General features: G+C 44.9%; 10 protein-coding genes across 10 annotated transcripts; 4 read left to right on the forward strand and 6 right to left on the reverse strand.

Annotated features, from left to right (window-relative positions):
- Nucleotides 1-9: 9 nt before the first annotated feature.
- Nucleotides 10-1,072, forward strand: TRUGW13939_00039 (uncharacterized protein; the record flags this gene model as incomplete). The annotated part of the gene is made up of 2 exons (XM_035483254.1): nucleotides 10-222; nucleotides 290-1,072. The coding sequence occupies 2 exons, from the start codon at nucleotides 10-12 to the stop codon at nucleotides 1,070-1,072; spliced, it is 996 nt and encodes a 331-aa protein (XP_035339147.1).
- A 587-nt stretch (nucleotides 1,073-1,659) lies between these two features.
- Nucleotides 1,660-2,949, reverse strand: TRUGW13939_00040 (uncharacterized protein; the record flags this gene model as incomplete). Its single annotated transcript, XM_035483255.1, has 1 exon — nucleotides 1,660-2,949. The coding sequence occupies one exon, from the start codon at nucleotides 2,947-2,949 to the stop codon at nucleotides 1,660-1,662; it is 1,290 nt and encodes a 429-aa protein (XP_035339148.1).
- A 1,620-nt stretch (nucleotides 2,950-4,569) lies between these two features.
- Nucleotides 4,570-5,289, reverse strand: TRUGW13939_00041 (uncharacterized protein; the record flags this gene model as incomplete). The annotated part of the gene is made up of 1 exon (XM_035483256.1): nucleotides 4,570-5,289. One exon carries the CDS (start codon nucleotides 5,287-5,289, stop codon nucleotides 4,570-4,572), a length of 720 nt encoding a protein of 239 aa, XP_035339149.1.
- Nucleotides 5,290-5,370: 81 nt separating this feature from the next.
- On the reverse strand, nucleotides 5,371-6,020 carry TRUGW13939_00042 (uncharacterized protein; the record flags this gene model as incomplete). Its single annotated transcript, XM_035483257.1, has 2 exons — nucleotides 5,371-5,846; nucleotides 5,927-6,020. The coding sequence occupies 2 exons, from the start codon at nucleotides 6,018-6,020 to the stop codon at nucleotides 5,371-5,373; spliced, it is 570 nt and encodes a 189-aa protein (XP_035339150.1).
- Nucleotides 6,021-7,870: 1,850 nt separating this feature from the next.
- On the reverse strand, nucleotides 7,871-8,272 carry TRUGW13939_00043 (uncharacterized protein; the record flags this gene model as incomplete). The annotated part of the gene is made up of 3 exons (XM_035483258.1): nucleotides 7,871-7,947; nucleotides 8,008-8,073; nucleotides 8,152-8,272. 3 exons carry the CDS (start codon nucleotides 8,270-8,272, stop codon nucleotides 7,871-7,873), a joined length of 264 nt encoding a protein of 87 aa, XP_035339151.1.
- A 5,569-nt stretch (nucleotides 8,273-13,841) lies between these two features.
- On the forward strand, nucleotides 13,842-14,626 carry TRUGW13939_00044 (uncharacterized protein; the record flags this gene model as incomplete). Its single annotated transcript, XM_035483259.1, has 2 exons — nucleotides 13,842-13,984; nucleotides 14,116-14,626. 2 exons carry the CDS (start codon nucleotides 13,842-13,844, stop codon nucleotides 14,624-14,626), a joined length of 654 nt encoding a protein of 217 aa, XP_035339152.1.
- A 1,037-nt stretch (nucleotides 14,627-15,663) lies between these two features.
- On the reverse strand, nucleotides 15,664-16,825 carry TRUGW13939_00045 (uncharacterized protein; the record flags this gene model as incomplete). The annotated part of the gene is made up of 6 exons (XM_035483260.1): nucleotides 15,664-15,793; nucleotides 15,868-16,027; nucleotides 16,088-16,279; nucleotides 16,330-16,348; nucleotides 16,428-16,554; nucleotides 16,608-16,825. The coding sequence occupies 6 exons, from the start codon at nucleotides 16,823-16,825 to the stop codon at nucleotides 15,664-15,666; spliced, it is 846 nt and encodes a 281-aa protein (XP_035339153.1).
- A 1,205-nt stretch (nucleotides 16,826-18,030) lies between these two features.
- On the reverse strand, nucleotides 18,031-20,121 carry TRUGW13939_00046 (uncharacterized protein; the record flags this gene model as incomplete). The annotated part of the gene is made up of 8 exons (XM_035483261.1): nucleotides 18,031-18,205; nucleotides 18,286-18,452; nucleotides 18,506-18,613; nucleotides 18,769-19,110; nucleotides 19,170-19,363; nucleotides 19,422-19,634; nucleotides 19,685-19,819; nucleotides 19,881-20,121. The coding sequence occupies 8 exons, from the start codon at nucleotides 20,119-20,121 to the stop codon at nucleotides 18,031-18,033; spliced, it is 1,575 nt and encodes a 524-aa protein (XP_035339154.1).
- A 1,688-nt stretch (nucleotides 20,122-21,809) lies between these two features.
- On the forward strand, nucleotides 21,810-23,616 carry TRUGW13939_00047 (uncharacterized protein; the record flags this gene model as incomplete). The annotated part of the gene is made up of 3 exons (XM_035483262.1): nucleotides 21,810-22,119; nucleotides 22,179-23,461; nucleotides 23,521-23,616. Coding segments are annotated over 3 exons (1,689 nt in total), but the record flags the coding sequence as incomplete, so codon positions are not given.
- A 1,756-nt stretch (nucleotides 23,617-25,372) lies between these two features.
- On the forward strand, nucleotides 25,373-26,663 carry TRUGW13939_00048 (uncharacterized protein; the record flags this gene model as incomplete). The annotated part of the gene is made up of 3 exons (XM_035483263.1): nucleotides 25,373-25,613; nucleotides 25,685-25,767; nucleotides 25,833-26,663. The coding sequence occupies 3 exons, from the start codon at nucleotides 25,373-25,375 to the stop codon at nucleotides 26,661-26,663; spliced, it is 1,155 nt and encodes a 384-aa protein (XP_035339156.1).
- Between the last annotated feature and the right edge of the window lie 101 nt (nucleotides 26,664-26,764).

The raw sequence follows: 26,764 nt of genomic DNA on the forward strand, positions 1-26,764 counted from the left end.
CGAAAGAAAATGCCATCTGCTCTAGCAAAATTAAATCTGTCAGTATGGTCTGACTACCTGGAAGCCCAAGCTAGCCGCATTCCCGTGCTGCCAGATGTTGAGCATCTCTCAAACCGTGTAGTGAGGGTCCTCGGAGGCAATCCCAGTATCATGACGCTGCAGGGAACAAACACCTACGTAGTAGGCACAGGGAGGTCTCGAATTCTTATAGACACCGGCCAGGTAAAAAAAAAACATCGAAACACCTCCCTGGTTACAAACCCTCCATCTGCTGACATTGGGTTTGTAGGGAGAAGAGTTCTGGATCCAGCACATCAAGGAAGTGCTGGAATCACTGAGTATCAATATCTCTCATGTCCTTCTCACTCACTGGCATAGCGATCATACGGGCGGTGTTCCCCACTTCATTGAATATCGTCCAGAATACTCGGATCGAATTTACAAGAGCAATCCGGCACGGGATCAAAAGGAGATATACGACGGCCAGGTTTTCTCAGTCGAGGGTGCAACCGTTCGAGCAGTCTTCACACCCGGCCATTCCCACGATCACATGTGCTTCAAGCTTGATGAGGAGAACGCCTTGTTTACGGGTGACAATGTGCTTGGCCACGGCCAGTCCGTTTTCGAGGACCTTGGCCTCTTCACCAAATCCCTATCTATCATGGCGGACTTGGGGTGCCAATTAGGATACCCTGGTCATGGCGATATAATCCGCAATTTGCCACGCAAAATGCAGGAGATAGTCAAGCAGAGAGAGTATCACGAACGCCAGATCTGTGAGACGCTAACGATGTCAAAGTCTAAGGCCACTCTGGGCGCATCCAAAAGCAAGGGTAGCCTATCAATACCAGGTATAGCCAGAGAGCTTTATGGTGCCGTCAAACCAGAAGTATATAAGCTGGCTATTGAGCCCTCGCTTACAGGGACCTTGGGAAAATTGGCCGAGGATCGAAAGGTCGCGTTTGAGGTAGTTAACGGAGAGAAACAGTGGTTTATTCGCGAACGATATGCGAGACAGGTTGCAAATAAGTTTCTTAAACAAAGCTCCTTTGACACGGCAGCAACATCTTGAATTTGATAAATAACTAGAGCGATAGATGATCAAGTAGGACATTCATAGATCATTAAAACCCGCATGACATCCGATTTACATTTGCTCTATTTTAAAATATAATGTATGTACAATAAAGTACATACTATAGGACACAATACTCGTAAACACCATCCCACGCCCAAAGGAAATGCCTATACGGAAACTATTCCACAGTTCCAAGAGCAACTACGTATCCACTAACGAATGTAACAGAATCATTGGCGAAAGTGTAGAACATAATGTTGCTGTAAGAACACATGTGAGAGTGAGAGATCCAAATTCGGAATTCTACCCCCGCCCCCTTCTCTCTTTCTTCTCTATATCCCAGCGTCAAAGATGCTAGTTCTCTTCTCCCTATCTTTCGAAGACATGGCAATTAATTTAGCATACCGTGATAAAAAGAGCTGTCGATTCATATAAACCAACTTACCAAAGTTCTTGTCTTCTACACTTGTGGCGTGGTCAAACTGACTCGAACACCGCGTGATAATCAAGATAAACCCAAGTTTACAACTCACTTTTAGCACGGTGCCGATAGGATCTCAAAAGGACGAGATTATTTCTATCTAAGATACTATCCTCGTCGCAAGATCCACTATCTCTAAATACAAAGCGCGAAGGCGTGTGCGTAAATTTATGTCTAATTGGTTTAACATTGCAGGTGAGAAGGGTGAAAAAAACTCCACTGCGTGTATTTCGTCATGGCTATTGACGGCTTTGAGTCGACTTGACAGCTCGGACACTAACGTCTGCACGTGGTATAATTTGCTGAGCACCTGCTGGGCAATTATGCGGCCATGATCCCCATCACCAAGGTAATAGCTGTTGCCAATATCTGGACGTTGAACCACCCGCTCAAAGTGACACGATGGCGAACAACGTTTCTGGATCTCATCCGTCAACTCCTCCTCTGATGTTGGTTTGGCAGCTGCGGCATACAAGCCCAATATTTTAAACACGGTAAGCTCCACAATTGCTAATAGATAGCCATCGCGCGAGCATGGACACTGGAGCATATTGGTGATCGTTGAAATGGCTTCCTCATTCTCCTCAAATACTGATTGAACCGTTCGAAGCTGGTGATTCGAAGGACTAGATTCCTGCCCCCTCGAACACATGCAGAGCGTTGGCGAGATCCGTAAAGACCGTTTCAGGAGGTCGAGAGCCTGAAGCAGACAACAGCACGATGCATCTGAGCGGGGGTCTTCGAAAGTGAGAGCATCATTTAGGCCTGTAGACCGACTTTCGGATAATGATCGAGGAATAGAGAGGGCTGGGGACTCTGAAACGTCGTCCATGGTCACGGGCACGTGGTTGGGATTAATTGTCGCTGTGCCATCCGAATTCGGCGGAATATTAATTCCCTCGGTGCCAATCTGCGAGTAATGGAGAGCTTGGCTTGATTTGGGGCCTTCTGTAGTTTGGGAAGTTATTGGGAAATTGAATAATTCATTGAATTCCGGGCTCAGATCGTTGGGAATCCACAGTAAGGTTTGGTCTCCGGACGAGAGCATATTGGGCGAATTGTCTAAATCATCACCAATAACCCTTAGCCTTGGGGGTGGCTGAAAGTCCGCGAGCTGACTCAAGGTGTTTGTGGTAGAGGACGAGCTAGCCTGGGGGGTCGTTCTAGCATCACTTTGTCGACGCTCATGTTTGCGCCCGGATCGTTTAGTAACAACGTATTCACATACAACACCCCGTTTTGCACATCGAGCGCAGGTTGGTTTCTCTTTGTTGCACTTGACCTTGGACGCAGCGCAGGCATCGCAAGTATCCCGAAGTTTGGGGGCTGTCGGTGCCGTCGACCGACGAGCAGGTCGTGCCGGCGGATTAGGTGCGTAGACTGCAGACATAACAAAGGTGTTGCTTGGTTAGAGGACGAAGGATATAGATGGATCGAGTGGCTTCATCGCTGGGGAAGTGTACGGTAATATACGTGGTACATAGCAATAGATGACAGTTACTCCGAAAACATGGCGTAATAATTAGCAGCGCCACGGGCGTCAACTCTACACTCTAGATAACGATTAATTAAAAATGTAGAATTTATGAGGGATGTAGCATGTCAGCAGCTGCCAACGTAATACGGCTCTGTCAGCCTGTCAATACCCATTCTTCACCAACCATCTAGTCATCCGGGGCCGTGCTAAAGGGCTCGGCATTTATAGTAATACGAGTATATGGTTGCCTCGGAATCTGGACTGAGACAATAATCCGGCATCTAATCAATTAAAGCGACTTGTTTTCACTGTTAAAGTGTTGATTGTGTGCTTTTTTGGCGCCGTACTAGGATGTTGATTAAATAATAATCGCGGCACAGTGAAACTATAATACTTTATTTAATGGAGAAAACATTGGCCGTCTATTGCATGTTGGCTTGAGTAGCTTCTTTCTCCACCATCCAAGCGACCAATGCCGCCAAATCTACTATAGTCGCACTGGTGGCCGATAGGTTCAAATACTCACCGCGTGGCGTGGAACAATTTAAGGTTGAGTACTACTAATCGTGCGAAGCGAACCCCGGATAGAAGGTAGACTGGTGGCTATGACCTGTGCGGAGGCTGAGGTAGGATGCAATTCGACGATCTCTATCGTCGATAGTGTCGTCGGATACGTTCGGATACGTTCCGTTCCTCGTAAAGTATAAATTAATGTAGTGTTAAGACTGGTGGCGAAGGAAGTTGATAACATTGGTGAAGGTCTGGAAGGTGAGTTGGCTTGGTCATATGTGGTTGGTATGTAAACTAGTGCTGAATCCCTGTTTCACGAACCCTGCATGGCACATGCACACAACGAGCACTTGAGGGCTAAACCGAGAAATATTCTCGGTGATGTTACGAAACTAATATACATAACGCTACTCATACACCAAGCTAAAATAGAGAAAGTATGTGTTGTTAGAATCGAAAACTCGCAGGTAATCAATATAATACCAGACAATACTTCAATGTTTAGAAATTACCATATTTATATTTATATAATCTTAATGCTAGTAGCTTAGAGCTAATACCAAATTAAGAAAGATAGTATTTATTAATTAATATATACTAAAAGAGCCATAATCCAATACAAAATTACATTAAATGGCGAAGTTATAGGCTAGATTTATATAATACTGGTTTTTGGGGGAATAAGTACAATTTTGACTTATGGACGGTCTATCAACAAGATAAACTGAAACTCAGCCGTTCGTTGTTGCGCGACCTTTATCTTTGAGCCAAGATTTGTGCATATTCATGTGATTGTAATGTTGGTCACGGTTAGCGAGCGAATACCATTCAGTCGACTATTCAAACCAGACATCCTTAAAAACGAGTTTATAGCTTATGGTGATATACAAGTCTTTCGTATTTAAGTATTTGAAAAGGTATGCATTTTGTCAACTATTAACCATCTTTATACAATAATCCGGTTTTTTATGGCTATTTAGGGTTATTTGCATACACTGCTTTATTACGGTAGATATTGGTTATCTACAGCTGATATCTCAACATCGTGTATGAACATCTCTTCAAAATGACTGTCGTCGAGGAGGAGAGCGATGATTGTATTGGGATGACTTTATCCTTAGCCTCGAAAGAATTATCGTCCTCCGGATTACCGACAACTTCATACTTCTCTATACCATGTTTGATTTCGCTGTCAATCTGCAAGTCCACCTCGACCGGCTCAAGTTTGCCATTAACGATGGAAATTGTGAGAATATTGCTGTCATCAACAGTTGAAGCAACGTCAAGATGCTTCAACTCTGGTAACATGTCTGCAAACTTTTCCAATTGTCCTGTAACCTCTCCCTCAAACATAGAACAGTTGACATGAGTGGCGACAGAGCGACCATGCACGTTCTGCGCCGTCAATTGATAAGGCCACCAAATCGTCTGCTTCATCAGGTCCCCTGGCTTTGTATAGATAGGTGCAATAACATTGACGCTCTGGGCAATACACGCGATTTCGACAATGTCGGCATGTCGGTTAAATATATTCAACCAAACAGCAACGCCAAGCATATCGGACACGTTATAAATTTCTTCGTGGCCTTCCGTTCCGGGGTACTTGTCAGCATTCCAGACATTCCACTCATCAAAGCATATTTTGACGGGCCTCTTGAGTTTCTCGTTGAACAGGGCTTGATCGATCATGGCCTGGGTCCAGATTATACATTTTTCAGCGATCCTGGGGGCGTGCACAGCCATCTCGTGGGTCTTCTGTTCGGTGTACAAATGAATGGAATGGTAGTCCACCCATTCAATGTACTGGTTCAGAACATACGAATCTCAATCGTTGTATCCGTGCTTGCCGCAAAGAACAAGTTTGACAGTTGGATCCAATAGTCGAATGGCCTTCGCCGCATAGTTCTCTTTTGAGTCTTGTGCGACTTGCCAGTCGCCATATACTTCATTTCCCAGGCACCAGTATTTCACATTGTGTGGCTTTTCATAGCCATGACTTCGGCGAAGATTCGCATACAATGAATTTGTATCGTTATTGCAATACTCAATCCAGGCCAGAGCTTCGCGTAGGTCTCCTGTCCCCATGTTCAGGCAGAAGAACGGTTCGACGTCAGTCGCTCGACACCATTCGATAAACTCATTGGTTCCAAAAGTATTAGGTTCTGTCTTCAGCCATGCGAGTTCCACTCGGGGATTCCGTGTCGGGCCAACGCCGTCCATCCAGTTGAAGTTGGCGGTATAGTTCCCGCCGGGATAACGGACCAACGGAGGTTTTACCTCCTTGATGGCTTCGATTACATCTATACGGAAGTTTTTTCGGTGCAATGGTCCAGATCAGATTTCTCTGGATATGTTGCTGGCACAAGACCGCCGTACACACACCGGCCCATGTGCTCAACGAACCCTGAATAGATCTTTCGATCGACCGGTCCAATGGAATGCTGGGTCGTAATGCTTATAATTGCGCGCTCCATGATGTTAGAATGTGGTAAAATGTGGTTTTTCAGTATACTCAATAAGGTTATTCCATCAAAGAGGGTTGGCTGTTCTCAAATCTGATCCACGGGCAATCCCGCCATTAAATCAAACATTTTCTAATTTGTCACATGGTCTGATGAGCCAAGTGATCGCTGATACTAAGACGTGACGTGGGGAAAATGATGTATTTTCCCCACCTCGACTTACTTGGGCACTGGAAGTAATACATCTTCTTTACAGTTATAAATCTTCGTTTTCCTTTTTCTATAATTGCATATAAACCTTTTTTTAAAGCAGCAATGGAAACTTGCAAATGTTAGCCAAAACCCTTCAAGTGGCACATATGCAGCGTACGAGTCCAGGTTATATATTACTTAGACGTGTGGATTTGTAAGTTCTCAAGGAACCGAAACAGGTCTGGTTTCTTGAGCCGGCACATTTGGCCCTTATAAAATCATATATTTTCATTTATGGCGACATTATATAACCTATTTACTTATATATTATGTATACTTATATTAATCTGGCTAATACATGTAACCCCTACTTATTCCTATGTATAGGGCCATTCCAAAATAGTTAAAAAAATATTTCATTTCTTCATTCTAATGGTTTTATATACAGTCAACAAAACTTGTTTATGCGAGAAGCAAGAGGAAAACGGAAATTTTGTCCAGCGTTGTTCTCTCTGTTGACATCAAACGCGACAGCTAGCCCAAGTTCCATCGCTTTTCAGGCGCGAAGGTCCGACTTGACTGACTTAATGCAGCGCTATTGGTGTGGTTGGAACCGCCGTCCAATACCTTGCCACTTGCCTGGTTCGTGATTTTCAACCTGAAGCAAAATGCCCCTCCGGGAGGCAGCCTTGTTTTATCGGGATCAACATCCTCCTACAACGAGCGTCACAACTTGCCGTTACACTTGACGGCAAAGCATGGCATAGTTGGCCTGATGCGAGACGTCCGTCATAGGGCTCCTGAAAGTAATATCAACGTTGGCCTAATTGCCCCGGGCGGGACGATTTCATGTCTTTTCCCTCGACAAGCAGTCGAAGCGCTCAGAACACGGGTGTTCCCGTCACTGAGCCGGGTAGTGTGACTCTAGCGACTGTTTACCTAGCAAGTAGCAGTAAAATGAATGGGCACGGAACCACTATTATTCGGAACAAATTTACAGAAGTTGAGGATAGAATTACGGAGACGCAGCATTTATGGTGTGGATCGTACAACACGGATATAGTGCGGAAGGTGGCAAGCGTAAGACTCGATAAACTGTCCAGGCCAAGTTACCAGGCATCTAAAAGTGAAGAAAAGAATACTTGGCCAAGGAAAGGGGTTTTTCTTACATCAAATCTTCGCTGCCTTCGATTGTACGGCTCATCCATATTGTACTGGTTTTGACCTTCTACTAGAAGAACAAATAGATATGTAAAGTACATAAAATATCGAATATTATTACCGCTAATTGTCGAACTAGACGAAGCAGGTTAGATCTTGAGGCTCTAGAATGCATGAGACAGCTTTAATAATTGAATTGACTGTAAGGATAAGTACAGGATTTGTGTGTGGTTCGCTAATAAAAACTGTTTTCTTTGTTCGCTTCCACGTGACCGCAGGTTGCCTGACGCCGATATGTCGACAATAATTGAATAAGCCTTTTTTATAAAGAAACATCAATTCCTTACTCTGAATCAAATAATCAATTTATATACGCATTGCTATCTATAGTAAAAGGATAAAAACACATCCTGAACAATATAGCCATATACCATAGTCCAGCTAATAGTGTTATTCTTAACTAACGGTGGTTTTTTCTAAATGGGAGATAGAACGGAGGCGTCATGCGCTTAAAAACAGCCAGTGCACACATCGTTGGCGTAGGAGGCACCAACGGAGCCAAAGCAGGCAAGGTCAGCCAAGGGGTCTAATTGAAAGTGATATTGTCAGCTAACTATGATTTGAATTGGGGGGTAAATCAACATACCGAGACCGGCCTCAACGGCAGCAGCACCGCAAGCAGCAGTGACACCGGCAAGAGAAGCAATACATTCTATAATTATCAGCATAAGATATTCACATTTGAGTCCTCTCTATAAGATAGCAATTGAGAGTTTCAGAAAACACTTACTGGCAGTGGAGCAGCCATCAGCCTCAAGAAGGGTAATATCAGACTGGTATTGCTCGGTGGTGGCCTTGGCAGCAAAAGCCGCGGAGAAGAAGAGAGCAGCAGCGGCAAGAGTGAACTGCATTTTGAATGATTTGATTGAAATAGGTCTTTTAATAAGAAGAAGAGAATAGTTGATTGATTGCGTGATGATGGAGAAAAAAGACGACGATGTTAGGGACAGGATGAGGGTTTATATAGACAAATTTGGGCACCTATCTTTGGAGTCAATGGTATTGATGGTGCTAAGGAAGATGAGAAGGATGGAGACAAAGTGTCAGCAGTGGGGGTTTTGAGTAATCTCTGTCATCACAATCATGGATTTGATGATGATCGTTTCCAAGTCCTCGCAATAATTGGATCCTCCCTTCTAGTACTGCGACGCTAGGGGTTCGATACTTCTTCCCTACAAAGATCCCCGTTGTAAGCATATATACAGCTTCGCTGTTCTTATTTTTCAACCATAATCTTGTGCTACAGTTGGTTGAGCCGAGTCAAACTGTTCCTCCTCAAGTGGCATGAACTCTACCTTCAAGACTTTCATTATTTTAAACTATGTACTATGTACGAAAAATCATTGGGATTTATTTAAATCCCCGATAAGTCTATACTGGCCTTGTTTCAAGTTAAATATAAATTATACTCCGTACTAAAATCATTGTACGTAAATAATGCTAGCAGGGAAGGGGCGGAGCTAATCCCCGCAAAACCTTTTAAAAGTGGACCACAACCCGACTAATGCAAATGATTGGCCTCCCCAGAGTCAGCTCCCGTCGCCAAGACAGAATTCAATTTGCTGTCAGTTGATAGCTAAGTCTTTTAGTTCAGAATTATTATACGAGGAATGTGGATTCCTTTAGCCCGTCACTATTTTAGCTTAGCTAAAACTAACCATTGCTTATATACTATGTCATCTTTCTATCCATTCGATTATAGCTACTAATTCTTGAGGTTCTAAGCCACATCGTCTGGAGCTGACTGCTGCTTTTCCAATTCTAAAGGCACAATTGGAAAATGATATCCCATATTCTGTAAATAAGTTTTGCTATCTCGTGATTATTTGCTTTAAGGGGCCAAGGGGGCGGTGGGTAGTGATCGACATTAATGAGAGATATCGAAGGATCAGTCCCCATAAAAATACTTATAGCTGACGGAGGCGAGAAATATGGTGACGTAAATACCTCAATATCGTTCTTGGGGGGAAAAAAAGCTGGGCCCTTCGGATAAGTTTCATCTCAAGTTGTGTTGGGCAATTTCACCGCATCATCATCAACTTTCTTGGTTCGTATATGGGTTAGTTTAATGGGTAACTAGACGACACTACTTCCCAAAAATCTTTACATAGGTATTTTTTCCCGGGCTCAATCGCTAGATAGTTACAAATCTCTAGTCGCTAGAGGCTAGTATACCAAATTTCGTCCATAACTTAACATCCGCTTCCGACAACACAGTGACCAAGCAAATGTTAACCTAGTGGAGCCCTGGGCTAACAGTTTTGTCCATAGGTGGACAATTCTTTCATTTCAACCCGTGACCATTTCAGAGTCAAGTTAGCTAATTACTATACCATTATTTACACCTCTCTCAACACAGACCATGCGGGCCGCCTGTCTTTTGACTTGCTACAAGTCTGTGAGTTGAACGTAACTGAGCCATTTTTCCGGCATTGTCATACAGAAATATCTATAATAAGACTTTCAATATATTGTCACATGTCTAGAATCTTTTCAGACCCTTTTCGAACTCTTTATGAGTAGTGTTTTCTGAAATCTTGCCCTAGCAGCAATACAAAAAAACCCAATGCAGCCATGTTTTGAACACCTAGCATGAACGTTTATTTCTACGCCTAGCAGATAACTAAATGAGCAAGTTGCTTTCTGGTCAGTGTATTGTTTTCCATCGTTGTCTTGTTTCGTCTGAACGCTTGCTCTGGAGTCGAGATCACATACAGAGGATAACGTTGAGAGAGACGTAGAGGGACATATGGATATAGTGGTCTACCTTACTCATTTGTCTCTTGCAGCCATATCCATAGATATGTGATTTAATTCAAAAAAGTGTGAAGTGGATATATGGGTAATAAAACTAGAGGTTAAAACAGCTTCACAACGCCTTCATAATGTCAGAGACGTTTCTCCGTTTCTGAATCATGTTACATAGAATGCTGCGGGATCACGGTGCTTATTTGTTACGTCTATCAATATTAGTTACTTCTCATCCCACAGCTAACTTTGAAAAAATATCTCGGGCGTTCTTATCCAGGTACCAATGAGGATGGAACTCTATTCAACCATAACGCAGCACTATGTGCTACGCCTAAAGAATCAGTATCAATTCGAAACTATACGACACGATAACTTTTCTTGCCGCAGTAAAGCAAATGCGATAAGAGAGAAAACTTTGGAGGCGGGAAAAAATACGTGTTAATATGAACAACATGTGAAATTCGGGGGATGATCGGTTACTATTAAACTCCAGATTGGGTCCATAATTAGGGTTAACCTATGACAGCTCGTGACATCTTCACATTTTGCCCGGGACAGTCCCATCAACCGCATCACGAGTCCCGCCATGGCGGCGGCGGCAGACGTGGTGAGTATGGGTGCGGAGACCCAGATGCTGCGCGAAGCTGGAAGCGAGCATGGTGATCGAGCAGTTTAATCGAGAATCAAGGAAAGCGTAATGTGAAAATTGTTGCCTTGGGATCGAGTTAGGTAAAAAAAACTGGAGATGTAGATGTGTAGTGGGATTGTGCCTGATCTAGGCTGAGGTGATTGGCCCCTAATCGATATTGGTTGTAGGACTATCAACTTACATCCAGCGGCGACCCACGTTCACTGTGCTGAAAGCAGAGAACTGGAGCGGTCTATTTGTCCAAGTAAACCCTCGCCCTCACAGAGAAGTTTATTTACTTATGCCTAACATTTAGTGTCACTGGATCTTGCTCTACATAAGTCCTTGAGGTGTGGTTTTTTGCCTAGTTATAGGTTTATGCTGGTCACATTTTAGCACTCCTGTGCCTATAGTGGATTAAGATTAATGGCTTTAGATCTCTATGATCCTAAGAACCTGGCGTTCCCAGAATAGTTAATCTAGAATAGTGGGATTCTGCGGAAGAGCACCCGGAGAATAATATGCCATTATCTATCTAGAAAAGCAGGCACAGCAGCTCTCTGTTTGTGTATAGAACGTGGGCACTAGGTGAAGGCATGGGACGGGGTCTATCTACTGTGCCATCAGCACCAAAAATGTCTCACGCCATCACTAACCCCAATCGGCAGGCCACGCTACCCTTCTTCCGAAACACTGTGCGGCAGTCAAACCATGAAGATGATAAGATGAGATGCGGATTCAATCCCCTAACCCATCGGCCTACCTAGCCCAACCAATCAATCTATCGTCGCCCTTGATCACTGCCCTCCACTCCATTAGCGCCACGACACAAGAATGCCAACACGAACAAACTACACAGTTGCATACAATGAATGCACTTGACAAGTTATTTTGCACGCGAACTTCAACTATTCTTTTATTAAAAGGTCAGGCATTGTCAATATGCGTGCACGTCGCAACAGGTGAGTGAGAGAGACTTCGGCGACGCCGAAACCTTTGTAGGTTTTGCCACGTCATGCGCAAATTTTCCCATGTCGATCTTCTACACCAAGAGGGGGATTTTTTTTCACACACTGTGACATCCAATAACGTTTGGTTCACACCATCCTAATGTTTGTTAAGCGACACAACTTCGGCCTAGTTTCAACACACAATCACTACTCCGTACCTTCGAAAAGAGCTAGCTAAAGTTTCTCATTCAAGAACAAGTAACACGCACTCTGATTTGTACAAATTCCTATTTCGGGTAATTTCTCTGTGCTGCCGGCATTTAAGGGAATGATCCAATGCACATACATACGGTAGAAAGCTGAAAGCCCCGATCAGTGCGATTCTCCCCGTCTACTCCAAGGTGACATGATGCATAAGGCACTACTAATCATATGCCGTCGCCAGAGTTACACGATTCACATAATATGGGATGGATCATTGTCAGTTATCCGTCCGTGATCAGCCGCCAATACAGCCTGCCTACACTATATAAAATTGACCTAGACTGAGATCCTGCTATAAATTCTAAATTCACGCCTGTGTGGCCCGACCGCCTTCCGTTCGGCCGCAGAACACTTCTCGAACCTAAGACCAAAGGTTCTTAAAGGGCTGTCATCAACGAGTCGAAAATTCCCATTGTTCGGAGCCGGAGAAATTGTTTCTTGGGACGCTGCGGTCAAAGCAGAACACAGTGGTATCGGTATCTTACAAAGGATAGGTTCCTGAAGGCATGTTTCCGTTTAATTTCTCGACATTAGAGCTGCTACTGAAGATTATGGTACTTAGTTGATCGTAATGGATACTCCCGCAACACGAAAGCTCAATTAGGATATTAAGCAAGAGACGTCGGCTGTGTTAATTGGGGTGGCTTGTCAGATGCCGGGATTTAGAGTGCCACGTGGCAGACGTCGAGCTGATTGAGCATCACCTTATCCATGCCCTGAGAGTCGACAAAACTTATATTCTCAAGCTTACTGCAACGAGTCCAGGCCGTTCCCAAAAGCCACACGAACCAACTAAGCAACAGGAGTATTAGCCCACCTACGAGAGTATGATCCGCGCTCTCGACACCGTGACGTAGAAGGCTAAGGAACATGATATTTTTTACATCCACTACAGCGGAAACGGTGCTTGAGCTGTCACTTTATTTCCTACAGAGAAGACCCTCGAGATGTAGACGAAGAGTTGGCCCTAACAGACATCAATTATGGTGGTCGATATCTGCAAGATGTCGAGATTGCAGTCTTGTTTGACAAGATGGTCAAGAAGATGTTATACGTCTCTGCTGTTTTCGGTAGCCAATTTTACTCTGGAGGGGATACGAAAAACGGGGTTTGCCCGAGGCATCGGAGTGCTGGATGTTACTCGACTGTCAGTGACACATCAGACATACCCCCGGAGGACACAAATTCTGCTTTAGTCGCTGAAGTATTACAGCCCTCTCAAACCCAAAGGAATTTTTGGTTGGAGCCACAGGGCTACGTGCTAATCGCGGCTTGCCTTCCAACCCAAGCGGCTTGGAAAACAGGTCTAGGTCACAGACCGCACGACCTTCTAACTTACTGGCTAATAGACTGTCTCCAAAGTGCGGCTCGAAAAGGGACACTCAGTAAACTGACACACGACATGCTACATCAGAGGGATCTAGCCTAAATTCGTGACTGGGGCAAGTTCCAAAGACCAATTGTAGATCAAATTCTACTCCTTTTAGGTGGTAGCAAGCTCATCTTCTTCAGCACTTGGATATCTGAGGATGTCCATATTGTTGACATCACAGAAGGCCTAAAGATAGAGGCTCGACTAGGAGCCGGCCGGGCACAAGGCGTGTGTCGAAATGACTTATATGAGATCTACCTGGGACACCGGCAAGCTCACCTAGCTCGGACATCCCTTGGCAAAGGTATCTGTTACTTAGGTTTTCGAGCTAGAGTCAATGGCCAGATTCGACGAAGGACCTGAGTACGGCCAGGTAATCACTTCTACATACCATGCTGTTCTAGTGCAGAGGTATATTGATAGATGAACTAGTATAAAGCTCCAATACCAGACAAATGCCGACGCAGCTCAAATACCACGACTTGAGCTTGCCAAATCCATCACGGTGGATGAACTCAGCAGATACAAATTGCTGGATCACACCTGCAACACCATTCCCTACCTACCAGTCTACGAACATTCTAACTCGGTACTCGCCGTTGCTGCTCAACTAGGACACTTTTATTGATGCCCAGATCTGAAAAATCCCGATAAGTCCGACGAAGAGTTTTCGTTTTCACTTGACACCCCGAAGTGAGTTTTCAAACAATTATTTAGTACTTCCTCTAGTACCGATTCGTTAGGCGGCCATAAGAAGGTCGCGAACGTTCATATTATCCCCGAGGGAGAGAGCTATACGATGTCGTTCGAAAACAAGTCTTCTCATACGCTCTATCTGACCATGTTTTATTTCCAGCCATCGTGGGACATTGGCCAAGTCCACTCAACGACTGGTAATTTCGAAGAGATCAGCTATTCTGCCTACGATCGGGACATCGGTGACTTTGTCCCAGAACTTCTCAACAACCTTCTTTCTGCTTCACCCGTCATCGATAGATTTAAAGCTTTCGTCACGAAGCAGCCTACGTCCTTTAGGTCTCTCGTCATGGAGGATATTAATGATCGATGGGATCCAGTTTCCATTTCTACTTCGAGAGCCACTGAGCATCGCCTCCTTCAGCAGCTGTCTGTCCGAAACAGCATTCATCCAGTCGCAGTACCACGAGATAACTCCCTACCAGGGCCCAGACGCCAATTGGCAGACCTGCGAGATTACGAGATGCATGGTTCCACACGATAGCGATCTCGCAGCCATCAGACTCCCGGCTGACTTAATTTGAGTAGGTTTTTTATCTTCGTGTTTTACGTATCACTGTACAGAATTAATAAGAACTAGAGCGGTACCCCTTCGTCAACTATGGCAACATCCTCAATATCCATGGTGTTATGGCTGATAGGTATCTCTAGCCAGACCTGGCACTATGTAATAAGCGCGGGTCTATTTAAGATTGTTTATATACTAGATAGCTTTTCTGTTATAAGAAAGTAACAATACCTATATTATTATGAGAATCACTTATCCTTACCAGCACAATGTTACCTACCGCCTCTGACGAGGAACCGCTGCGTGGGCAGCCATCCGGGCATGGTTCCATCCCTGAATCTAAGATAAGTTCATGATTACTCCAATACAAATGAAATTTCCTCAAAAGTCTCATCGCTGAGGTACCAACTAGGGTATTGTCTTAACACTAGCTGACAGTAGCCATTCCAAAGCCCACATGTCTAGCTGTTTAAACCAGGTTATCATCACGGAAACGAAATATCCACTGCATCTTTGCCTTTATTCATATAAATGAGCCGGTGTCTGAATCTTCAGTAGAGGCCACGTATCACTCCCGATTTCCGAGTATGGTTATTATTCGGTCGCGCCATATCGCCTCGTTTGTAGGCTGAAATTTGATGAGTCAAATACTGCAAGGCAAGGAGTTAGTATCTTACCTCCAAGTGAGATTTCCAGTACAGTAGTACTTTGCCCCGTCGATAAACCTTTGTAATTGTTGCCGGAGAATGCTATCATCTCCATATCGATCCAAGAGTCTCGCTTCGGCTGCGTCGAATCTTTCGATCATGGATGCCACGAACTCGATAGTCTTTTCCATTGCAGCATCTATACTGCCAAGTTCGATATACATTATTGGAATTACGCTGTCGATCGCATCCCGAGCCTTAAAAACGTGTCACTAATTATAGGTAGAAAGTAAAGGGAATGGGTGAGTGCTCGTACGATTTCCTTTTTCAGAGAGAGCATGTCGTTGACACTAATCAACAGTCAGTTTATCCCGTAGACGAAGCAAGTAAGAAAGAGCCTGACGCTGAAATAATTATATTGGTTAGTTGCCAGATTTCTTTCATATCCGCGTCTCCGAATATTTCTACAGGAAGTTCCATATCTCCATAGGCATATCTGCGAATTATTATTTTTTAGCTTAGGAGTGCTCATGAACTTCAACGGCACAGGTGTTTAGCTGAGTAACTCACTCATTTATGGCGAGACAGATGAAAACGGCGCTAGCGCCAAGACGATAGTTCCAGAACTCAGCAACAGATGGGAGTCGGTCATTGTTGAGCCGTATATGTTGTTCTTGTTCAGACTGCTTCATAAATTCCTTCATTTCATCAAAGACCATCTTTCGCTGTGCTATTATTGTATGACACCAGTTAGAAAATTAATGAATATGTCGAGGTTGCCAGAGCATACTTAAACTGCAGGAGTCGCGAATTGTAACACCAATCACTTCAAAGCCCCGTATAATAGAGCTCCGTGGCTCAGGGTCTTTTTGGTCTTCGGGTGCTAGGCCAAGGCAATACTCGACGTATTGTATGGTATCTAGGCGAAACTTTTGCGCACTTTCCCAGTCCTCCCACATCGATCCGGTAGCATTGTCAATTTCTAAACATGAAATCAACTCTACTCAATAGACATCTAAGTGTCGTACATACCATCGTCCCAAATAAAAAGCTACATAAAGTAATTCAAATGTCAGTTCAAGTCCAAGAATTGGAGAAAAAAATTAATATAATTAATTGAAATTTCGTACCCAAATAGCCACATATGTTACAATCCGCAGGCGTGTGAAGTCTGAGGCATATGGCCACCATGTAGCCCCAAAATGTCCAAAGTCTGACGATCTGAACGCATCCAGGGCCTTGCTAGGCAATGAAAATCTATTACACGAGTTAGCAAGCCATGATAGAGTCAATAAGCCCATGTGACTCACGTATTCAGCCATGTATCCACGTCCTTTCGTAGTTTATCCAGCTCTGGGCTGACTTTAGAAGGCCAGTGTGAAAAAAGTGGAATGAGGTCTGGAACTGGGATTCTCTGAGTTCGTAGCGCTGCTAGGACTTGCTTTCTTGTCACCCGAGTCTCTGTAGTAGAAATGGGCGATAAAGATGGCAGTGCACTTGTCGAGGGGTATACTTGGAGTGAGCCCATAGTAAATAACAAAACCGTGCAACTACAGTATGTTTAAGGTTGCTAAAAACAGTCTGGCGTTAACGAAAATGCTCGTTTATGGCCCAACTATGGTTCGGGATAGTTTATTGATATCATAAAAATCGAAGTGCGTTTGCCGCGGTATTTAGTATAACTACGAGTCAGGATGACTGACAAGTGTTAAAGACGTTCGTCAGCACCAAACAAAGACTCGGTACTTATCTTTCATTTGTTTGTAACCTTATTACGGGGTAATTACTTTAGATATCGTCATTAGGTAGCTATCTAAGGCTACTGATGACTAGGATTTGAAATTGACAAGACCCCAAGTGGACCATGTTATTGAAAGATCAACAAAGTTGCCCACTTTGATGGGAACAGTAAACTTCATAACTTCCACCGGTTACATATGGCCCCCAACGACATCTGGAAGCTGGCCAATAACTTGTGACAGGAAATTGGGGTTACTTTGAAATATAACTAGGGGTTCTCAGTAAAAAAGACCCTAATGTAAAATATTGCTAAAGTGTGCGTTTCTTTGCTCTGTATATATAGTACAAGCTTACGACGGGACAAACAATCGTTGTTTTGTATTTCAAGGGAAGATGAGGAAGGTGAATACCATTGCTATGCTAATCACAACGTTAGGAACAATAATTAACTAATAATGGCGTAATTTGGCCACGAAAATTGGCTTTAAGCGATCACACTCTTCCTTTCAAAGCCAATGAACAATCTGTTTTAGGCACGAGTTTCTCCGTACGAGAGCGCCTGTCGAAGGTCATGATCGACAGATCCACAAAATTACAGTACTAGTAAAATACTATTGGATACCGTTTAAGAAATTTAGTACACGGGTTAGATCCTCTTATGTTACCTCTACTCCTTTTAAAAATATTCGGATTGATACTAACCGTGCCACCGCTTCGGGTGAACCGGCTCAACGAGGATTTCAACGTGGATTTTTATTTTGTATGGGATCCATACAAGTTATAAAAAAAATTCATACAACCTCCCCAGAAGGAATTTATGGCTTATTGCGCTGGTCCTAGGGGACTCGGTTAAGAAATAATCGGTGTCTGGAATGCTGAAAGCCAGAATGCATTCTAGGGTGCACTACAACGGACCTATATCGGACGCTAAACTTTCAAAGACTGGGATATGAAGTTCTTGATGACTCGTTGCCATCCGTGTTTATATCATCGTTAAGATCGCTCCCCGACTACTTTAACCCGGATACCTTGACTTTCCAAACGAGCTTCAGTAAGGAAACAGTCTCGAACAGTCTCCACGTCTCGTTTAAACGTCGTATCAAAAAGCTGTAAATCGAAACGACGGAATATGGCTGCCATGGCCAGATAGATCTCGGCTTGAGCGAAGCTACGAATAATGGGTTAGCCAGCTACATCGACAAATATGCTAATATTGAAAACAGGGTGGGGAAGAGAGGAGATACTTACTGCTGCCCAACACACATTCGTGTACCACGGCCAAAGGGAACATAGTAGCGTTCTAGCTGAACGCCATCCTCGCGCTTCTCAAGCCAACGCTCCGGTTTGAAAACGTCTGCATCGGGGAAGTACTTTTCGTCGTGCATAACCTGGTGGATACTCATACCGACTGGGGTCTGATAATTTGTTAGACATGGGAAGTAGAACGGAATAATACTAGTCTACTTACACCGGCCGGGATGACCCATTCCTTATATTGTAAAGGCGTGTCGCTAATTAAAGGCAGCCTGGAAGCCGCCAAGCCAACAATGCGCATGGTTTCTTTGACAACCGCAGTCTGTTAATTTTGTTAGCAATTAGAAATCTTTGGAAACTGATATCTCTGTGTCTTTGCATTTCTTCATGAGGAAACCCGGGCATGAATGAATCAAAACCACTAAGGGGAAAGTGGACAATAAAACAAGGATGACTTTTCAAATAGAGTTGACGTACTAGGAATGGAAGAGTTTCAAGCTCTGCAAGTTCTGGCAGTTTATTGCGATCTGGCATAATGGTGTCCAATTCTTTGCAGAGTAATCGAAGATCTTCTGGTTTGGTGAGTAGATAATATGTCCCAATCGCCAGCGTACGGGCTATGGGGTCACCGCCTGCTGTGATTGCCAGGAAGCCATCTTGAGACAGGCGATCAACACTCTTCTCATCCTCTGGAAGGCCACTGTAGAGGATACCATTAAAGACATCCGGCGCCCTAGTCTGCTTAACTGGGTCCTTTCTCTCAGATTTTACTGTCTTGTTCCATCGAGACCACGAATCCTCTGACCTGGCGTGCATTTGCTGTGTTAAAATATGTTAGCATAAGTTCATTCCTGTAGAATGGCTGGTTGTTCCCTCACTCTATGTAGCATCAACATGGGGAGCACTGAGGGGTATATTAATTTAACCATCCACGGTTTCAGCATAAATAGCCACGGTAGTGCGTCGGGAAATTGTTTGAAGAATGGAGTAACCACGGCGACAGCGTTCATAGTATGCATAAATTCCATTGCCTTGTCTTCAGAATCAGAAAGCCCTAAAGAGCCACCGAAGCCTGGTTTTGTTTATCAGCTGGTCTATGTTCAAGCGAACTGGGACGCGTAACAACACACCATAGATACCCAGCAAATCCGTTGCAAAAGCTAACAAAGTCGCCCTCAGGTTTATAGCTTTCCCCGAAACATACAGTTCATGGAACTGGCTGCTGAGCTTCTCAACGCTTGTACGCATGACTGACTGGGCCTGCACAACATTTCCTCTTCCGAAGTAGGATGCCACAGGTGCCTTTCTGACGCGGTGAACATGATGATCAATAGTCCCGAAAACTGCCGTAATATTAACCTAGAGCTTTTCAAAGCTTTTAGTAGCAACGTACCTCCCAATGGAGTTCCTACAAGATTGGCCGCCGGCGGATACTTATGCCTAATGGCCCCTCCTGCTGCATTCAAAGTGTCATACCAATTTGGATCGGCCACCTGAAGCTCGTCTGGGTTGATTCTGACAATGGGGCCTAATGTAAGAAGACAGTCGTTAGAACGTCGTCTGTTTTCATCTTGGCCAGGCAACCTGACCGTATTTCTTGTGCATGCGATACGTTTCCCACAAAAATTGACCCCCTGGCGCCTTGATGCAATCGTAATAAAACTCATACCATTTCGTCGCAGCAGCCAGCTTTGGACCAGGGAACCTAGCAAGTGGATGAAGAGTCAGACGATATATGACCAACCCCACGCCATATAGCAGTGCTGCAGCAAATGCCAAGCCAACGGCTGCTCCAATGGAGACAGGGCAAGTAGTTTTAAAAAACTCCATTATTATCGACGACAGGATGTTCACCCAAGCCTGCTAAAACTGTTTCAACGGCGGGTTAATGAGAAGGGAAATATCTTGCAAAACACAAATGATAATCTGGCGCGTGCTCATTTTTTCATCCACACATCGCAAAAACTCTGATAGGCTGTACATTCCATAAGAGTGTACAAACATAGTGGTTAGTGTTGATGCATCCATGTTACAGTCGGCAGATAGTAGGCGTGCATATAGCCCCCAAACAACTAGTGTAAATAGCTGATGTGCCGGCAGTACTCTGTATATTGTGTAGGATAAACATCCTGTATTATTGCGTTGCTAGTATGGTGGTAGCCAGTTACATGGTGTATGATACAGGACGAACGTACGTTAGTATGTTGATCATAGGCGGATCGTGGCGTACATGGAGTGATCCCCACTAAAAGATGCATTAGTAATTTATTATATGGGCAAAATAGCAGATGACCTAGCGGTGTCTCTAAAAGTCCGAACTTTAAAAAGTTACAGGGTCGAATTTCAGCACTAACATGCGTTACATGGCGGATCAATAAGGGGATGTATGGACTATGGCTTAGGTGTACCAACTTCTACCATGTTGTCGACTAGGGGGCCAACAGCATCAGAAATCCTGTTTAGGCTGCGTATGTAACTAGTAATGTGGATGGTCTCAGGTGCCCGAAGAATAGCTATGCTTTGTTTCGAGGCGCTAGCATTATTCAAGATCTATAATACTTACCTATGTCGAAGTCTCGTATAGAGAACATTTTCAGGTAATGCGGAGTAAGCACTCGGTACACCAGTGTGGCCAAATTCTTGCTATAACAGTGAACTTGGTGCACCATGCTACCTAGCTGAGCGCTATTCGCTTCATTTCTGACTTAAAGGCTAACGGTCGAGTTGGCTAGAGCAAAATCCCGCGAACATCAGTCGATCTTTCTTCCCACGTTGGCCCGGCGTCCTGTTACTAGATTCACACCAACTGTTCAACTGTACATCATTCATCAGCATTATAGCACTCTCGCCACCTCGGTACGGAGTACAACCAGGCGTCCACAGGGTGTCACACTGACGAAAACAATACTTTTCTAGGCATAGTTTGTCAGTGAGCTAGTACGTAGTAGCGCTTTGTATATCTGCTTTGCGGTTCATGGCGCACTCGGAGGTAGATGCAACGCCGAGCAATGAGCACTATGAAGCGCTAGGCCTGGCCTCTGGAGACATCCGGAGAGCTTGGCAGTAGATCACGGTGGAGCGAAAATCCCGGCAGGCCCGGAAAGCCAAAAAAACGGAGAATGGCCAGAGCCAAGACATGCCTGGGGCCAAGTTACGGATTACGGAGTACATCCGAGGGATTTGGGCCCTGTATTTGAAATACGCGCACATTTCTACCAATAGGGTCGTCTCTTTCTCTTGCTTTCTAACAGTTCAAGTATGCCTAGCCATTTCATACATGACAAAACACCGTAAGATTATTAGGATTTCTTTGTCTATCCAGCCCCTCTTTCAACATTTCTGCAAGGAGCTCTTGGCCCAATTTTCAATTGTCAGTGTCAACAACTGACGTCAAACACGTGACGAGACACCTTTATCATGGCAGCATAGTTCACAGCGGCACATGTTATTAAGACTGACCACGTCTTTTACTTGTAGGCCCACTTGAAGATAGTTGCAATTATAGCTAGCCATAAGATTATTACAGCGAGATTATGGCCACCTTAGACTCCCAAGTATTCGATATTATTGTTGTGGGTGGTGGCACAGCGGGCTGTGTGGTAGCGTCAAGACTACAACAGCGCAAGCCAACTCTCTCCATTTTGGTCCTCGAAGCTGGAGAAGATCTATCCAAGAACCCTGATGTGTACTCTCCACAAGTTGGAGTACAGCTTTTGGGCTCGGATGCAGATTGGAAATATAGCAGTGTACCCCAAGCCAATTTAAACGGAAGATCCATATACTACCAGGCTGGAAAAGGACTGTCTGGTAGTGCGGCAGTGAACACTGGTAGGAGAACCTTTCCTGTCGCAGTTTCAACGTTATTGACTTTATAATCTTTTGATTAGGCGGATGGGTTCGTGGAGATGCGCAAGACTACGACGAGTGGGCGCGTCTGGTATCAGATCAACGCTGGAGCTATCAAGGTTTACTGCCTTACTTCAGGAGAACCGAGCACCACTACGATGAGAACGACGATCGCCTACAACATGGGTTTGAGGGACCTATTCACACCTCCTCTGTGTCGTCAAGTGGCCGCCAATACCCGCTGCGAGAGATATCGTGTAAAGCTTGGTCCAGTATAGGGCTGAAAGTTGTTGACGACGCAAACAACGGCCACCCCCAAGGCATTGCCGAGTTGGTTAGCAACTGGGCTGACGGTAGACGACAATTGCCAAGTGAAGTTTATCCACAGAACGGGGTAAAGTTTCTAACTGGCGTACTTGTCAGGCGGATAGTTCTCGATCACAGCCAGAATGCTACCGGCGTCGAAATGGCAGATGGCAAGACATATTCGGTCAGGGTCGGGGGAGAAGTGATTGTTTCTGCAGGTGCCTTACGAACTCCACAGGTACTATTACTGTCTGGAATTGGAAACACAAAGGAACTTTCCAAGTATGATATCCCAGTGAACATCCACCTTCCTGAAGTTGGGCACAACCTCCATGACCACCTCATGGTCTTTCGATATTGGAAGCTTCGGGAGCCAGAGAAGGGCGTCGCGCTTGGGTCGCCGCTTTTTGACGGACCGAACTTCGAGAAAGGGGTACCCCCAGAAGACTGGTTGGTGACCACAACTGTCCCTTCGGCCGGCCTACAGTCTGCCTTGGAAAAGGATGAAGGTGGTTCCGTCGGGCCCAGCCACCCTCTAGTTGCAGGCCCTCGGAGTCATTTAGAACTAGCCACCATATATGCGGCGTTTGGAGGGGAAGTGGTTGGACTCGACATTCCAATGGATGGTACAGCGATCATGAACTTCTACATGATCTGTCTACCAACGTCCCGCGGCAATGTTTCTCTCAACTCGAGTGATCCTGCTGACGCCCCGGTGATCGATCCCAAATTCTGTGGCACAGAAACCGATCGATACGTTATGAGGGAAGGGTGGAGGCTACTGTCTAAGCTTATGTTCGAAACCCCAGAAGGCACGAATCTCGTTGCGGGGGAGATTGTCCCTCAAGGCCATGAGCCGCTTGCATCAGATGCCCCTGATCACCTCATTGACGCGCGTGTGCGCATGGGCGGTATGACGGCCCCTCATCCTGCAGGTACTGCAAGCATGGGTACCGTTGTCGATAGCTCCTTGCGCGTTCGAGGAGCACGGAATGTGCGAGTAGTGGATGCCAGTGTGGTAAGTTGGTTATATGATCTGTCAACCAACACAACTCGACTTACTTTGTGTGCTTCTAGATTCCAGTGCCCCTAGCATCTCATTACCAAGCCGCTGTTTACGCTATTGCCGAGCAGGCTGCCGATATCATTCTTGAAGAAAACCAAACCTTATAGTCGGACCCCAGCCCAACAACTATCCCGTATATGCCAGGTAGGTGTCATCGGTCGAACACGCAACTGCCGACGATCATCGTGGAACGCAGAAATATGCCAGTTACGGTAAAGCTGGAAGAAATCCGACTAAAATAGTAATAGTTGTAAGCTTGTAACATCACCTGCATAATTTCGTTACATGCTTTTCAATGACTATGTACTGTACTTGTTATGTTGTCGGAATTACCACTCCACACACACACACACACCCAATTTATTCGTGAGATACGCTTTGTGTGAGGAATTTTCAAAGTACTGCGTAATAATTTATTAATACAACAAGCGTTGTGTGTAACAATCCGTAACGCGGAGTACGGGCCACCCAGCAAAGACCCATTAGGTGGACCTACGCTAACTGTCCTGAGCAGTGAGCGTAAATGCTGAGGTGGACATAAGTCCATGCTTTTAATACCAGCTGATCTCTATAACACCCTCTCAGCGTCCAGAGGGCTTTCAAATTACGTATCACGTGGGAGTCGAAGGATGCGTTTCGGCTTCCACACATGAGACTATTGATCGGGGCCAACCCTAGTACCTTGACTGAGTATGTAGTACCTTTTAGCATTTCAATTGATATACCGAGCTCTAATTTTACCAACAAAACGATTAGGTATGATTCCGTGTACGCCGTCCGATCTCGGATCTTCGTGGTAAGACCAGTAGTTTATAACTATTTCACCCCCCTATCGATAACTATCACGATTATATCCGTACTTCAGGGAACAGGGTCCATAGTCGGATTTTTTTTTTCATTTCGCATGTAAACTACAGTAGCAGGAGATGGGTTTAGAAGGCGATATTCTTCATCGGCGATTTAAAATACTAAATAACATTACTCGTGGACGCGGATTATGTTCTCTGATGCTGTACCAACATGTGGATTTTAGCATTAGTAACATCCGGTGACGAGATGACAATCAATTATCATCATATTTAGTAGCACGTGATGTGTCTCCCTTTCTTATACAATCAAACATTATCCGAAGGAACACTTCGTATATGTACATAGTTCTGGCAGAGGGGCGAAATACTAGTATACATGGAAGCTTGCAGTGACCGTGGCGAAACGTGGCGACCCTGTCGTAATAATAATCACCATACCATCCGCCCTGGAAAGGAGGATCGCATCGAGGTGCCTTACCATTACTTAATTCATATTTACAGTGTTATTGTCATTACACAGAAGTTACAAAGTATGAGAGAGAACTACACAAGAACTAGTTCTGGAAACGCCCATAAGCAGCCCCACTAGTCTCCTCTTTTTTTTTTTTCAATCCTTGCACAAGGCATGCATAAGCTCAGAACCGGTTGGGATCGATGTTCCAATCACCAAGATGCGCCCTCCCTCCACGAGTGACATTCGACTACCACATAGCCCACATTGTTGTAGTTCCAGGACCCCCACAGGTCGAACTAGCAAAATGGTAGAAGATGTTGTTGTGACATCGTTGGGGTTCTCTCTCCTTGGCCTGGTATCCTTATCAATTGATAGCCTTCGAGAACAATCAGGCCTGGATGACATCTGGACTCAACACCACGATCCTTTACAAAGAATATCCAAGACCCCCAGTGTCTTCATCTCATCTACCTATTCTCAATACTACTCGAGACGTCTCACCTCTGATTGCTCGCGCTCTATTTATTTGCGGCTGTATTCTCTCCATTATTACCAATACCTTTCCAAACGAAGTGCGTGACGTTAATATATTTTTAATCCATGGTGCCGCCAGCCCCCGTTGGTGGTGATCGGGCAGTGGCCATGCCCACTGCCACCAATATCAGTGCAATTGCGATGAAATTGGTTATTGTGAGCATTATTTTACCTGTAGTGGCTTTGGTTGCTACAGGACTCAGGTTTTGGGCCCGGCGCATGATGCGCGTAACCCCGGCAGTTGAAGACTGGCTCGTTGTCGCTGGATTTATATGGACAGTTGGCTATGCGATAGTAAACATCCTTCGTACGTGGACTCTCGTCTTCTCGCTACTACCTATGACGTTATTTTATCTTTCTCTAACACCTTGGAATCAGTGGTCACTCTGGGTGGAGTTGGTTGGTCGACTACATTGCTAGCGGAAGCTGGCCAAGCGGCTCGTATTACGGCTCAACTAAAGGTAAGTTTCTGAAAGGCATTGCCAGCTACAACGATTAGATGAGAAGCAAAGCTAATTGTATTCAGCTCACCTTAGCAGGTCAAGTCGTCTATGCCCTTGCAATGGGGTGTATCAAAGCTAGCATTTGTCTGCAACTCGTTCGGCTCTTTTGGGTCGATAAACTATTTCGGTATTTGGGCATCACCGTTTTCGCACTCTCGATTGGTTGGGCGCTTCAGACCATGCTCATTGGATTCCTCATCTGTCGTCCGCTATCACATAACTGGGACACGACTAGTGACGGTACTTGTGGTGACCTCCATGCCGCTTATGTGTCAATCGGCATCGTGGACGCCATTACAGATGGGATGATATTTGTGTTACCTCTTCCGATGATTCATGGGCTCAGGATGCCAACGAGAACCAAGTTTGCTACCTGTGCTATTTTCGCTCTTGGTCTTGTAACCATAGTTGCTGGGATTGTCCGCACCATCCAGGTCTCGCATCTCCAGTTCGATCCGACAGATATCGCAGCTGAAGTTGACCTGTGCGTGTGGTCAGTCGTTGAGCCAAGTGTAGGGATCACGGTTGCCTGCATGATCGTTATGAGACCACTTTTTCTCCGATTTGGAGAAAGGTTTCTCTCCTGGGCTCCCTGGACTACACGGCGCAGCGGTGTAGGGAAGAGTTACGACTCGTCTAAGGCGGCCAATACTAACCATTCTATCAATCGCAGTCATCAGTTCGTCAAACTTGAACCCAAGTCAGATGCGATTCTACTCAATAGTATGTCATCTCCACAAGAGGAGTACCATTCCACGACTGTCCGACAGGGCGAAGATAGGGTCTCGGAGTATTCCGATTACCAACCCACAAACCCATCAGACCAAAAGCAATCTCCTGTACATGTAGTATGATATTCATGTATGATATCAAGATTTTCTATGTAAATCGACTAGTGGAGTTCCTTGGGCTTCCTTTTATTCTTATGGCTTGATCTAAATCGATGATTTAATGT

The sequence above is a fragment of the Talaromyces rugulosus genome, chromosome I (genome assembly GCF_013368755.1).
Source record: "Talaromyces rugulosus chromosome I, complete sequence".
Classification (NCBI taxonomy): Eukaryota; Fungi; Ascomycota; class Eurotiomycetes; order Eurotiales; family Trichocomaceae; genus Talaromyces; species Talaromyces rugulosus.